The sequence below is a fragment of the Terrapene carolina genome, unplaced genomic scaffold (assembly GCF_002925995.2).
Source record: "Terrapene carolina triunguis isolate 2854851 unplaced genomic scaffold, T_m_triunguis-2.0 Scaffold22, whole genome shotgun sequence".
Taxonomy (NCBI): domain Eukaryota; kingdom Metazoa; phylum Chordata; order Testudines; family Emydidae; genus Terrapene; species Terrapene triunguis.
In genome coordinates, this window is record NW_020664373.1 from 12,843,256 (window position 1) to 12,855,967 (window position 12,712).

The 12,712-nt window shown below is 38.9% G+C and overlaps 1 protein-coding gene across 5 annotated transcripts in view; it reads right to left on the reverse strand.

Moving 5' to 3' along the window:
- LOC112108242 (SH3 domain-containing kinase-binding protein 1) overlaps nucleotides 1–12,712 on the reverse strand; it is a 379,159-nt gene that overhangs the window by 34,478 nt on the left and 331,969 nt on the right. For all 5 annotated transcript variants that reach the window (XM_026648747.2, XM_026648750.1, XM_029910794.1 and 2 more), the window contains 3 exons: nucleotides 10,735–10,786; nucleotides 4,896–4,976; nucleotides 1,372–1,534 (listed from right to left, as the gene is read on the reverse strand). In XM_026648747.2, coding sequence (XP_026504532.1) covers nucleotides 1,372–1,534; nucleotides 4,896–4,976; nucleotides 10,735–10,786 — 296 coding nt within the window. The remainder of the gene's footprint in view (nucleotides 1–1,371; nucleotides 1,535–4,895; nucleotides 4,977–10,734; nucleotides 10,787–12,712) is intronic.

The window sequence follows — 12,712 nt, forward strand, 5'->3', positions numbered from 1 at the left end:
AAAGATTATTTTTATAGATTTGATCATATGAATGTCTAGCCTTATTCCTATAAAATGTCCTTACAAATAGGCATAACAGCATACAAAAGTGACCCTGGATAACTCATTAGTTTAAATTAGCTGATAAAATAATGAGTGGTAAACAGTTAGCAATTGTGACATTTAAAGGGGCAATATCAACTTAAACACATTTTTCTGTACTTTTAAAAAAACAATTACTGTTACACATAACACCTACTCCCATAAGAGATTAGAGGATTACATATTTCTCTCTTTTTTCTGTGTTACAGTATGTACTGGTCAGCACTTTGAAGCCAGTTTCACTGTTTACCCTTCTGTAGGTCTTTCAAACAGCTAATGGAGAAACAAAAACATTCTTAATCATAGAAACATGAGATTGTATGTATTTATTAATTATTTTCTTTAGTGTTATGTTCAAGCACCTCCTATGTGTAGTCAGGTGGGGAGAGATAGACATGTCCCAAGCACATCAGTAAGACTTCAAAACCTGGCAGGGGTCAAGGGCAGATGTAGCATCTTAAATGACTTTTTTAATTGACTAGATTTCAATAAAGAGTGTCCTTTTATAGGCTATTATTAGACGAATGAAGGGAAGCGTGATCTATGGGTCCTATTCTATTCAGGTTCTTAATCTGCCCTTATCAAGGTAGTATATGATCACATAAAGTTAAAGTGAAGGACTGAGAGCATCCTCTGGTTCCCCCACTTGTAAAATGGAGTCAATGATACTCCAGTGTGTTGCAAAACTTAATCAATGCTTGTAAAGGACATTGGATAGCCACCGATGGAGGCCATAAATTATTTTTCAAGCAGCATTCTAGAGTAGTACCTTGAGTATGTCATTGTGTAATCAAAACACATTTTGTAACCCAGTTTGCAACACGCTTAGACTTGGACTACAATAGCCAGGGAAAATGGACTGAAATCAAATTAGCACCTTTCTAGGCACTACAGTGTTTAAAAGGGGAGCACACTGGCTAATATTATTCACTATTATATTTAACTACCCAGGAGAGTAGAAAGGGACACGCAGTGGTCAGAGCTAATCTAGAGTTGTTGGTCTTGTTGTAACTTGAGTTAACAGAGTGCCAATTAACTTGAGTTTAACTAACTTGATTGTACATGCTAATATAGACACTCCACAAACTTTACAGCAGGAATAAACATCTTCAAGTGTCTAATTGACAATCAATTCAATTGAGTTACAATAAAACCAAAAGCACTAGACTAGGTAAAACCAGTGTGACAGTGTGATGATACAGTATCTAACCAAAGAAAGTTAGAATTGGAAATGAACAGTACCATCAATAGAAAACCTACACTCTATGAATTTGCAACTTTTAACAATACCTTGTATGCGTCAGAGGCACAGCTGGTCTTTCTGGTCGTCTTGGGGGCAATGTACCAGGTCTATTCAGAGAGTTCGTTTTTGGTGGTCGAGGTTTCTTCGGAGGTATAGCAGGGACTGAAGGCTTGTGCAAATCTACCAGTTTTTGCTCTCTTTCTGGTCTTTCTTTAAATCAATTTCCCCCCCAAAAAGAACAAAGATCTTATTAAGTGGAATTCACTGGCACACATTGATTTACAATGTACAGAAGCTATGAATGTTAGTTAAACCACATCTAAGAAATAAGTCTGCATTCTTCACTGTTCTGCCTTACTTCACTCTTTCCTGAGAATAAAATGTTTATACCAGTTTTGGGCTAAATACATTTCAATAGTTTGAATTCGCATTAAACCTGCTCTTGGCTAACGTGCAGACAGTGTCTGAATCTGAGTGTAATTTCTGATTTTAATCATTAAAAAATTTTATTGATTATTTAAATAACTATTAAAATAAGAAGACAAGAGAATTACACATCATACAGAAACATTTCCCCCAAGCCTGCCTTCATACTAATTTTTACTCTGTGAGATAATACTCAGTTAGAAGAGCACAAAAATAAGGATAATTTTGTGTGTTCTTAATGCTCAGCTGAAACATGCAAATATCTTCTTTTGAAAATGTATTCTGCAGGAATTTAATACAAATATACTTAAATGAAAAATTAATCAGCTTAAGATACTAGGGTCAAAATATAACAACTTGGGGGCCAACATTTAGACAGCCAGATACATATTTAGGCATCTAAATAGAAGTGGCCTGAAATTTTTTTTTTTTTTTTTTTACAAATTTGGGCAATTGGAGCCACAGGAAGTCAGTACCTCTCAAAAATGGGCTTAAATATGGATAAATACCTAATATTTGGGATTCCAAGTTTCAAAAGTGGTTAGTTTGCATTTAAACTCATTACTTTTCATAGGAAATTCTACAGTCTTTAACATGCCAATGCCTGCTATTGCTAGGATGTATATAGAGCACATACAAACTGCTTGCATGGTCCCATTATAAAATATGCTGTAAATGCATATTGTAAAATGTAGCTGAACACTTTTACCACTGTAGATTACTTGGATGAAACCTTAGCTCCATTGAAATCAGTGGCAAAACTCTCACCCCTTGTTTCTCATAATATACCAAACCCATCAGTGACAAGATGGTCTACAGTATGTTGTGAATATACACAGGAATCCCTATGGCATACATTTAAGAATATTACATAGAGCCAGGCTACCTCTTCATAGATTTTAGGATACTAGGTTTGAAGAAATCATGGGCCACAAAAACAGACATTGGCAATTTGTCTTTGTTGATACTACTAGCAGGAAAAAAAATTAAATAAATTGGCAACATAAAAATGTGTTCAAAGGTCTAATTTCAACTCACAAAAGAAGTGGCATTCAAGCCCTGGAGACCAATTTATTGCTGTGTTGTCTAAGTGATGGAAAATATTATAAACCATTTGTATTTCATAGGCATATTTGAATGGGCTAGTGGTTTAGGTTAAGGATAGTGTCAGCCAAGTTATAAAATTTATAAAAAGAAAAAAAATTTGAAGGGCATAGGCTATGTGCCATTAGAGTAAGTTATGGCATATCATTTGTCAACTCTCATGTGTACAGAAAAATTAATATAGAGAGCATAATCAAAGACAAAAGATCTATATTAGGTCATCTTGCTCACCCAGCAGGGAACTATTGTTCACTACAAAATATCTTTATCCAGTATACTTTTACATGACTCAGGCAATGAGTCTTCCACGCCTTCTCTTGGAAGTTACTCCACAATCTACAAGATCTCATAATTTTTATTCAATTTGCTCCTGTTGTTATTATTAATTATTATTATTATTATTATTATTATTTACTATTTGCACTGTGGTGACAAGCAGGAGCCTCTCTCATGGACCAAAACCCCGTTGTGTTAGTCAAGATAATGTACAAACACATAACAAAAAAGAAGGTCCTGCCCCTAATTATATTCTTGCAACACACTACCAAATCCTCTTCTTTTTTGGTGTTCCATAGAACCTAGAGATAGTTCCTATCTCCTCTTATTCATTGACTAGCCAAGCTATAGATATTTATTTTTTGGTAGTGTAATATCTTGTAATTCTCATTGTTTTTATACTTGACTGTATAACTCAAAACTGAAATTGAAAAACATACTATATCATTGTTAGGATGTACAAGCTAGCTGCTATTTTCACTCCATCACTCTCTTTTCTTTTTTTCTATGGCCTGTATAGTTTGCCATGTTATTAGTACTGTATGGAGAGCTAATGGGGTTATTACATACTACAAAGCTTGTACAGTAAAGTTGTCATCCTAATGATTCTGATGTGACATAATTACATCAAAACTGAAGTGCATTTTTAGATATATGTGTAAAATGACATTAAGACTTTAGCTGTGCTGTCTCTTGTATCAAGAGCCCTCTTTATATTAATGACAATACTCAGGGGGCTACACAAACAGAACGCAAGGAAAACTAAACAATCAGTATAAAAAGAGATAAAGTAGTTAAGAAGCCAAGTGACAGTGTGTCATTAAAATTTAACACTCTCTGAAAAAATAGTGTGTTCTGATACATTTTTTTAAAAGTAAGTAGAGATGAGCTAAGACAGCTATCTGAGGTGAGTGAATTCTACACCCAGCCTGTGTCTGTACAACTATTTTTCTTAAAGTTTCCCACCATTGGAACTTCACCAGTGGTAGCAACAGGAGGAGCACCAGTGTAGATGGACCCTCAGTGTTTTAACCATTCTGTCATCTAACTCTACTCAAAGCAGGTCTAGAAAGTAACATATCATGGTTAAAATAGGCCATGTCTACACTAGAGAGCTTACAGTGGCACAGCTGTACTGATGTACCTGCACTGTTGTAAGAACTCTAGTGTACCCACTCTACGCCAATGGGAGAGAGAGCTCTCCTGTCGACATAATTAATCCACCCCCAACAAGTGGTGGTAGCTAAGTCGGTGGGAGAAGCTCTGCCCACACAACGCTTATGTCGGTGTAACTTATGTCTCTCCGGAGTGTGTTTTTTCCACTTGTGACATTCAGCATCTGGCTACTTCGCCTAATATATGCCACAGAGGCATAACAAGGAATTAAATACATTCCATAGCCTGTTTAGTAATTCTAGAAATGGCCATGGAAAGCTAAAAAAAGCCAAGTCTCCTAGCCAAAGTCCAATATAAGATACTATAGGTGCAAATCTATAAACAGTTGCATAATATCACTGCAATAGATACAATGCAATATCTACTAAGCCCAGTATGATTCCCTTATTCTGGTCCCAGAAATTACGCCAGAAACAATTATAGGATTCTTGCAAAATCAATATAATCACATATGTATGAGAGTTGGAAGTAAATATCCACAGAATACACTTAATTAAATCTATCTACTGACTGGAAAATGAAAACTTGAATCAACCTCCTTCTCTGTTCATCACTCTGCAAACAGCAGACATAGAAGCACATTTCATACCTTTCTCCTCTGTTCGATTAGGAAGACATTCTGGCCTTTCAGGAGGTACCTTTTTGATTTCATGTTTTCTGTCTGTGGTACCTGTCAAAGAAAGGCAAATTCATGATTCTGCAAAAAGATATCTGCAAGCAAACCAAGCAAAAGATATATATTTAAATTTGCCCCCCTTTATTTTGATTTTTTGATTCCCCAATTTTGAAATTTTCATGCTTAAACTAAGCCCATTTTCAATTAAAATTATTTACGTCACAAAAGCATGCAAAATGTCATGACTGTGTAGTCTTTGCAGCCAAGTTACATGATTCCAATACATCTCAGGAGAGCAGGCACTTGCAAAATTGCAGAATATTTTGTGAAATGTGCACACAATTGTCCCATTCCAAATATCAAGGAGTCAGAAAATTACATTTTACAATCCTTTAACTCTGTATCATTGTTAGACTCAAAAATAATTCAATGGGGAGGAAAGTTCAGTAGAGTAAGTCAATTAAATGGGACTTTTTGATGCTAAGAAAATAATTCCACATAGTTGGATATCCAATTTATTAATTTAGTTGCTGTCTGCATAATAATACTTAGCACAAATAAAGCACTGTTTGTGTTTAAAAGTAGTTTTGAACATGATTCACAGATAAAGGGGGTATATATACTAGGGTTCTTTTACCCAACAGTTTTTTATTCTTATTCCCAGCAGTTCATTTCCACAAATGTTAGCAATCGTAGGAGCACAAGCAAAGACAGTGCTCTGGGTGGTAGCTGGCATTTTAAAAGAATGCCTTGCCTATAGCTGCTCAGGACAAGTCTATGCCACACAGTGTTCAAAATAATGGTGACCACCAGCATCTTGCCTACAATAGCCACCCCACAGTTGCTATCAGAGAGGAGATGAACCAATAGTGGCAAGTTTTAGCAAAATTTTCCTGGTGTAGACAAGATTTCGTTCTAGTCCCTAGACAAATTTTATAAGTAGGGTCCGACCAAATTCATGGTCCATTTTGGTCAATTTCATGGTCATAGGATTTTAAAAATAATAAATTTCATGATTTCAGATATTTAAATCTGAAATTCCACAGTGTTGTAACTGTAGAAGTCCTGACCCAAAAGAGGGTTGTATGTGTGTGTGTGTGGGAGGGGGGTTTGCAAGGTTATTGTAGGGAGTCATGGTATTGCCACCTTTACTTCTGCACTGCCTTCAGAACTGGGGCCTTGGCCAGCAGCTGCTGCTCTCTGGCCACCCAGCTCTGAAGGCAGTACAATAACCTTGCAACCCCCAGTATGAGAAATGCTGGTCTCCCCCGTGAAATCTGTGTAGTATAGGGTAAAAGAACACAAAAGACCAGATTTCACAGGGGAGACCAGATTTCACGGTTCGTGACGCATTTTTCACGGCCATGAATTTGGTAAGGCCCTATTTATAAGAATTATTATAACAGATTTTGGCTTCATTCCACTAGCCAACTACAAGGTGTTACAACCATTTTAGCTTAGCAGTGTTTAAAAGGGCTACATAACACTATTTTGTTCAGTCTGTTTCACTGTGTGTTATGCAGCACTCAAGCACATTTACATTTTCTGAATATGGCAATACAATACTTGCAGCTGGTCCCTAACACTCACTACTCATCAATGGTAATGGCCCCTCATTAGTGGTGATTACTGGCCATTGTTTCTCTGTAACTGCTCTATTCTACAGGCAACACTTGTATAGCTTATCATGCCCATAAGTATTACTGAACTGACAGACACACACATCACCCTTTTACACCACATAGAGGAAGACACTACTGCTAGCCTCCCAATTACAGTCACTCTAAACTCATGGGTTATACAAGTCGAATATCCTGAGAAACTTAAGTAGCGACACAGGACTTTAAACGTGTGTGTGTGTGCGCGCGCATTCAGCTACAATGTGGGTTGCAGCTGACCAAGGTTTCGAAGCACGATTACCACACAGTCTCATCTCAAGCTCAGTTTGGGGATATAGTTACGGTCCCAATTATACTACAATACAAAGTAGAACCAGGCTTTAATTTGTAATATAGACAAAGGCTAATTCTAAACATAGAATCATAGAAGAATTAGGGTTGGAAGGGACCTCAGGAGGTCATCTAGTCCAACCCCCTGCTCAAAGCAGGACCAACCCCAATTAAATCATCCCAGCTAGGGCTTTGTCAAGCCAGGCCTTAAAAACCTCTAAGGATGGAAATTCCACCACCTCCCTAGGTAACCCATTCCACTTCTTCACCACCCTCCTAGTGAAACAGTTTTTCCTAATATCCAACCTAGACCTCCCCCACTGCAACTTGAGACCATTGCTCCTTGTTCTGTCATCTGCCACCACTGAGAACAGCCGAGCTCCATCCTCTTTGGAACCCCCCTTCAGGTAGTTGAAGGCGGCTATCAAATCCCCCCTCACTCTTCTCTTCTGTAGACTAAATAAGCCCAGTTCCCTCAGCCTCTCCTCGTAAGTCATGTGCCCCAGCCCCCTTGATAATTTTCGTTGCCCTCCGTCTCTCTCCAATTTGTCCACGTCCTTTCTGTAGTGGGGGGCCCAAAACTGGACGCAATACTCCAGATGTGGCCTCATCAGTGCCGAATAGAGGGGAATAATCACTTTCCTCGATCTGCTGGCAATGTTTCTACTAATGCAGTCCAATATGCCGTTAGCCTTCTTGGCAACGAGGGCACACTGTTGACTCATATCCAGCTTCTCGTCCACTGTAATCCCCAGGTCCTTTTCTGCAGAACTGCCACTTAGCCAGTTGGTCCCCAGCCTGTAGCAGTGCATGGGATTCTTCCATCCTAAGTGCAGGACTGCACTTGTCCTTGTTGAACCTCATCAGATTTCTTTTGGCTCAATCCTCCAATTTGTCTAGGTCACTCTGGACCCTATCACTACCCTCCAATGTATCTACCTCTCCCCACAATTTAGTGTCATCCGCAAACTTGCTGAGAGTGCAATCCATCCCATCATCCAGATCATTAATGAAGATGTTGAACAAAACCGGCCCTGACCCCTGGGGCACTCCGCTTGATACCGGCTGCCAACTAGACATTGAGTTGTTGATCACTACCGGTTGAACCCGATGATCTAGCCAGCTTTCTATCCACCTTATAGTCCATTCATCCAATCCATACTTTTTTATCTTGCTGGCAAGAATACTGTGGGAGACCATATAAAAAGCTTTGCTAAAATCAAGAAATATCACGTCCACTGCTTTCCCCATATCCACAGAGCCAGTTATATCATCACAGAAGGCAATCAAGTTGGTCAGGCATGACTTGTCCTTGGTGAACCCATGCTGACTGTTCCTGATCACCTTCCTCTCCTCCAAGTGCTTCAAAATGGATTCCTTGAGGACCTGCTCTATGATTTTTCCAGGGACTGAGGTGAGGCTGACCAGTCTGTATTCTCATGTTAATTATGCTTCTATCCTGTGCTATTTTTCTATGCTCAGTAAAAGAATACATTGATTTTTAATTATTTAGCATGCAACTGATAGTTCTGGATCTAATTTTTCATATCATGTCTTACCAGGTATTCAAAACCATCAATAGCAGAATCAGCCTCATGCTAAGACTGGTAAAATACAGTACATGTTGGTAAAATTGTGATTTCACACTGTAGTTGGTGGCAGGAGATATTTATTCATAACAACAAGTACAGCATTCTTCAGCCTTGAAATGTCGTATAGACATTACCTAAACATTCACAGACTTCTTGCGCATACATAGCATGGTCCAGTCAATAGACTGGGTTTGGAACTAGGAACCTGAAACACCTGAGTTTTCGTCTTTGGCTTTTGCTCCCAACTCTAATGGCCTTGAGCAAGTCATTTAATTTCTCCGCGCTTCCATTTTCACTTTGAAAAGGAGGGCATAATATCTACCTCTCTTGCAGGGCTATTGTGAAGACTAAGTAGCTCGTGCTTTGAGTGTGCAAAGGGCTATATACAGGCTAAAATTATTATTCTCCCCATTTTACAAAAGGGAAACCTGAAGCAGAGATATAAACAGAAATGTAATCTTTTAAAGGGTTTTTCCAAAACATAGCCTTGATTATAATTTCATTAGTGGATAAAGCATGGCTTATTTTTTTTTAAAACTGCAACCACCACTAGATGGCAAAGTTATACTGCTCTCAGTGAGATCATCTGAATAACAAAGAATCTGAAAATTAAATCTCTTTTTAAGTGTCTCAAGACAAAGAAGTGAACTATTGGCATGATTACACAAATAGAAACAACTGCTTGATTGAGTTAAATTTAAATTATAGTCCCTTGATTCACAATCAGATACACTAGTGAACTGAAACATAAACTTGGAACAGATAACAATAGGTAGAAAACCCTGACTAGACTGGCTATGTCTATACTTGCTTATTTACCCTAAAATTTCCCAATGGTGGTAAGTAACGGTGGGAGTGTGATTGTAGAGAAGCCACTGGATTTTTAACCAAGAGGTGCGGAATAGAAAACAGTGATTAAAGTCCTTTGTCCTCACTAGTGCCTGCACCACTGTGACAACAACTGGGAAATTTTAGGGGGAAAACACTAGTGCAGACAAGGCCTTTGAGACCATCCCATTCATTCTGAGTTGTTATTATGACCTAAACACAACTTGAATTCTGTCTTTAAGGCTAAAATTTTCAAAAGCACTTTAAGAAACTTAGTTGCATATGTTCCACTGAAATATAGTCACTTCTAAAAATTTTACCCTAAGGTCTTATCTACAGAGGTAAAACTGGTTTTGATTAACTGGGTTTGATCATGGTTCATTCTAACATGGTTTAAACACAGTTTGCTTACCCAGAGAATAATATGAATATGTAATTCTTGCTTGTTCTCCCTAACAGCCTCCTTTGATTTAACTCTGTATAGTCAGACAGAATATCATCAAGCAGGTAAAGTGAAGTGAAGTACATATAATATTCATAAAAATAATCCAGATATCGTCCTCATTCTTCACAGCAGGGATAAGAGTTTTAAAAACATGTTTAAACCCACATGTTTCAACATGATGATGCCTAATCTACACTGGGCAGGTAAATCATATTTGTGTTGTGTTACCATGAACTATAGTTAACTCCAGTTCAGCTGCAGTAGTATGGTTTTGGACCTAGCCATTGTAAAAATGCAGACATACCAGGGAACTTGTTTACAACACAGGTTGTCCCCTAAATCAGTTTCAACATGATTCCATGGTTAATAGTGTACTTGAGCCTAACTATAAAATATGGATAAACAAGAAACTGAAACTATGGGATTGATCCTGCAACTGGATCTACACATTTGGACCCCTGCATGCATGCAGATCCAGTTTCAGGAGTGGGGCCTAAGTTGCAAATGGACAGGAAAAAGGCCATATATCTCTAGTGTAGATGGGGCTTACAGGTGAAAGGTTAATAAACTTTCCTACTACAGTTTATATTCCCTAACATTATGACACTGACCTTGCAAAAATGTATGCATGTGCTTAACTTTATGCACTACCACAATTTGTTTTAAATTCCAAGAACAAAAGTTTCATGTTTAGTATAAACTGTTTGAAATGAACCATAATATTTAAGATAAATCTTCTAATGTATTATTTTCAAATAAGAATTGGCATGTGTCCTCTTTCAGTTCACTCACAATCTATTCAGAAAGCAGACCACAATCTTTCATGGTTGTGTAATCTTTTGCATCTTGTATCCAATCTACTGTTAGTGATTGAGACTCTTCCTGTATATTGGCTTTGATACTGATGACATCCATACAAATTTGAAAATACACGTGCTCTGTATGGAATGTGTTTCACTGATGTATAAGAGCAACAACACCTTACAACAACACCTTACCTGACCCTTGTTTGATGACAGGAGCTGATGGAGGTGGTGGTTTCTTAGGTCTCTAAAATCAAGGAAAAGCAGAAAAGAGATTGCTTGTAAACACTTGAACTCATAGAAAGATTTGATGTAATCAGATACTACTTTACAATGAAAATTACATGTCTTCGGATTCCAGACCTGTCAATCACACATTTCACAAGTACTAAATTCAATTAAAAGATTTTCAAGGAAGAAAATGTAATTGAGAAATAATATGCCACTTTTACTATTTTTATACTTGAAATGTCTTTTAGATAAAAGCTCAGCATTAAGTGGCTTACAATCACTGAAAACAATGGCCTTTTGTACACTGAAGTAGCCTTTGCAATTAAGACATAATCTTGTAAATATCCAAAGCCATTTTGAAAAACGTGTATAGGCAATGCAGGAGCTGAAATATGTTTCTTACACTAAGTTGAAGCATAAATGCAGAACACAGGAAATACTCTAGAGTTTACATTTTGTCATTTGCCAATATATGGTTGTTATCCCATTTGTGAAGAACATCTTCAAGCACAGTTATTAAGGCTTCCCATGTCTGATGAAATGAAGCTAATTATTCACATCAACAGCCTATTATTCATCATTTACTTTTATTTTCTCTGCTATCACCATCCTTCCTAACAGGACTGCAACACTTTGCATGTTTCACAAATACGATCACTGAAATGGTTCCAGATCTGTTTTTCTTCTCTATTATGTAGATTAGCTGCGGGTGGTTTTTCCTTTTGTGCATGTGTGCGCGCGCACACCATACTGACAGATGCTGTAAATGCCTTGGAGTGAATGCAAAATCAAACAGGGCATATGACACACTAATTTAACTCCCACACTTAGAATAAAAGGTCAAAGCTATTGAGTTAAAACTCTTCTAATAAAAAATGTGTGCGTGCGTGTGTGTGTGTGTGTGTGTGTATATATATATATGTTTTTATTAGAGAGGTGTTAGATAGAGAGATAGATAGAGGGACGGCTCCAGGCACCAGTGCACCAAGTGCGTGCCTGGGGTGGCAAGCCGCGGGGGGCGGCCTGCCGGTCACCGTGAAGGCGGCAGTCAGGCTGCCTTTGGCAGCATGCCTGCGGGAGGTCCGCCGGTCCTGCAGCAATTCGGCGGCGGGTACGCCGAAGGCGCGGGAACAGCGGACCTCCCGCAGGCATGCCGCCGAATCCGTGGGACCGGGGACCTCCCACAGGCATGCCGCCGAATCCGCGTTACCAGTGGACCTCCCGCAGGCATGCCGCCGAAAGCCGCCTGACTGCCGTGCTTGGGGCGGCAAAATACATAGAGCCGCCCCTGGATGGATGGATAGATAGATAGATAGATATAAAACACACACACTCTCTCTCTCTCTCTATGGTATTCCTCATTCCTCAGGATGACTCTATTGTTCCGCTTAATCACTTGCAACCTAATGGCCACTATCTTCTTGACTGAGGAACAATGATCAGGACACCCTTTATTATAGGTGGGGCTGGTAGCACTGCTTACTAAGTTTGCCTGATACTACTCATTATAAGCCTGTGTTTTCAGTTGCTTATAACTTTCCAAAAATGTAATCCTTTTGGCTGAAATTGTCCTTGCTGGGTGTCTGCCTCAGGCTGAATTTTTGGGGGGAAAGTTCAACAATTTCCCCCCCAAATTTAGCCAAGTTACAAGCCTTTGAAATTAAAATTACAGTTCACATGTGCTCAGTAAAGATTTACTAGGGCTAAATATCTACAATCTCTGAAGATCCCATTCTCACTGAGTATGGTCTATCCCCTCACACCTCTCAGATGCACCATCCTCACAGAGTGACTGAGCATGTTCCAGCCCAAGGCTAAGGGGGGTTCAAAGCCTTTCCCTGTAGTGGCTGTTCTGGGCCAGGGTGAGGCTGGACACTGGAGCTGAGAGCAGGGAGCCTGCCTCTCCCGTGCTTTCACTGCTGGCCTCTTCTCCTCCTCCCCC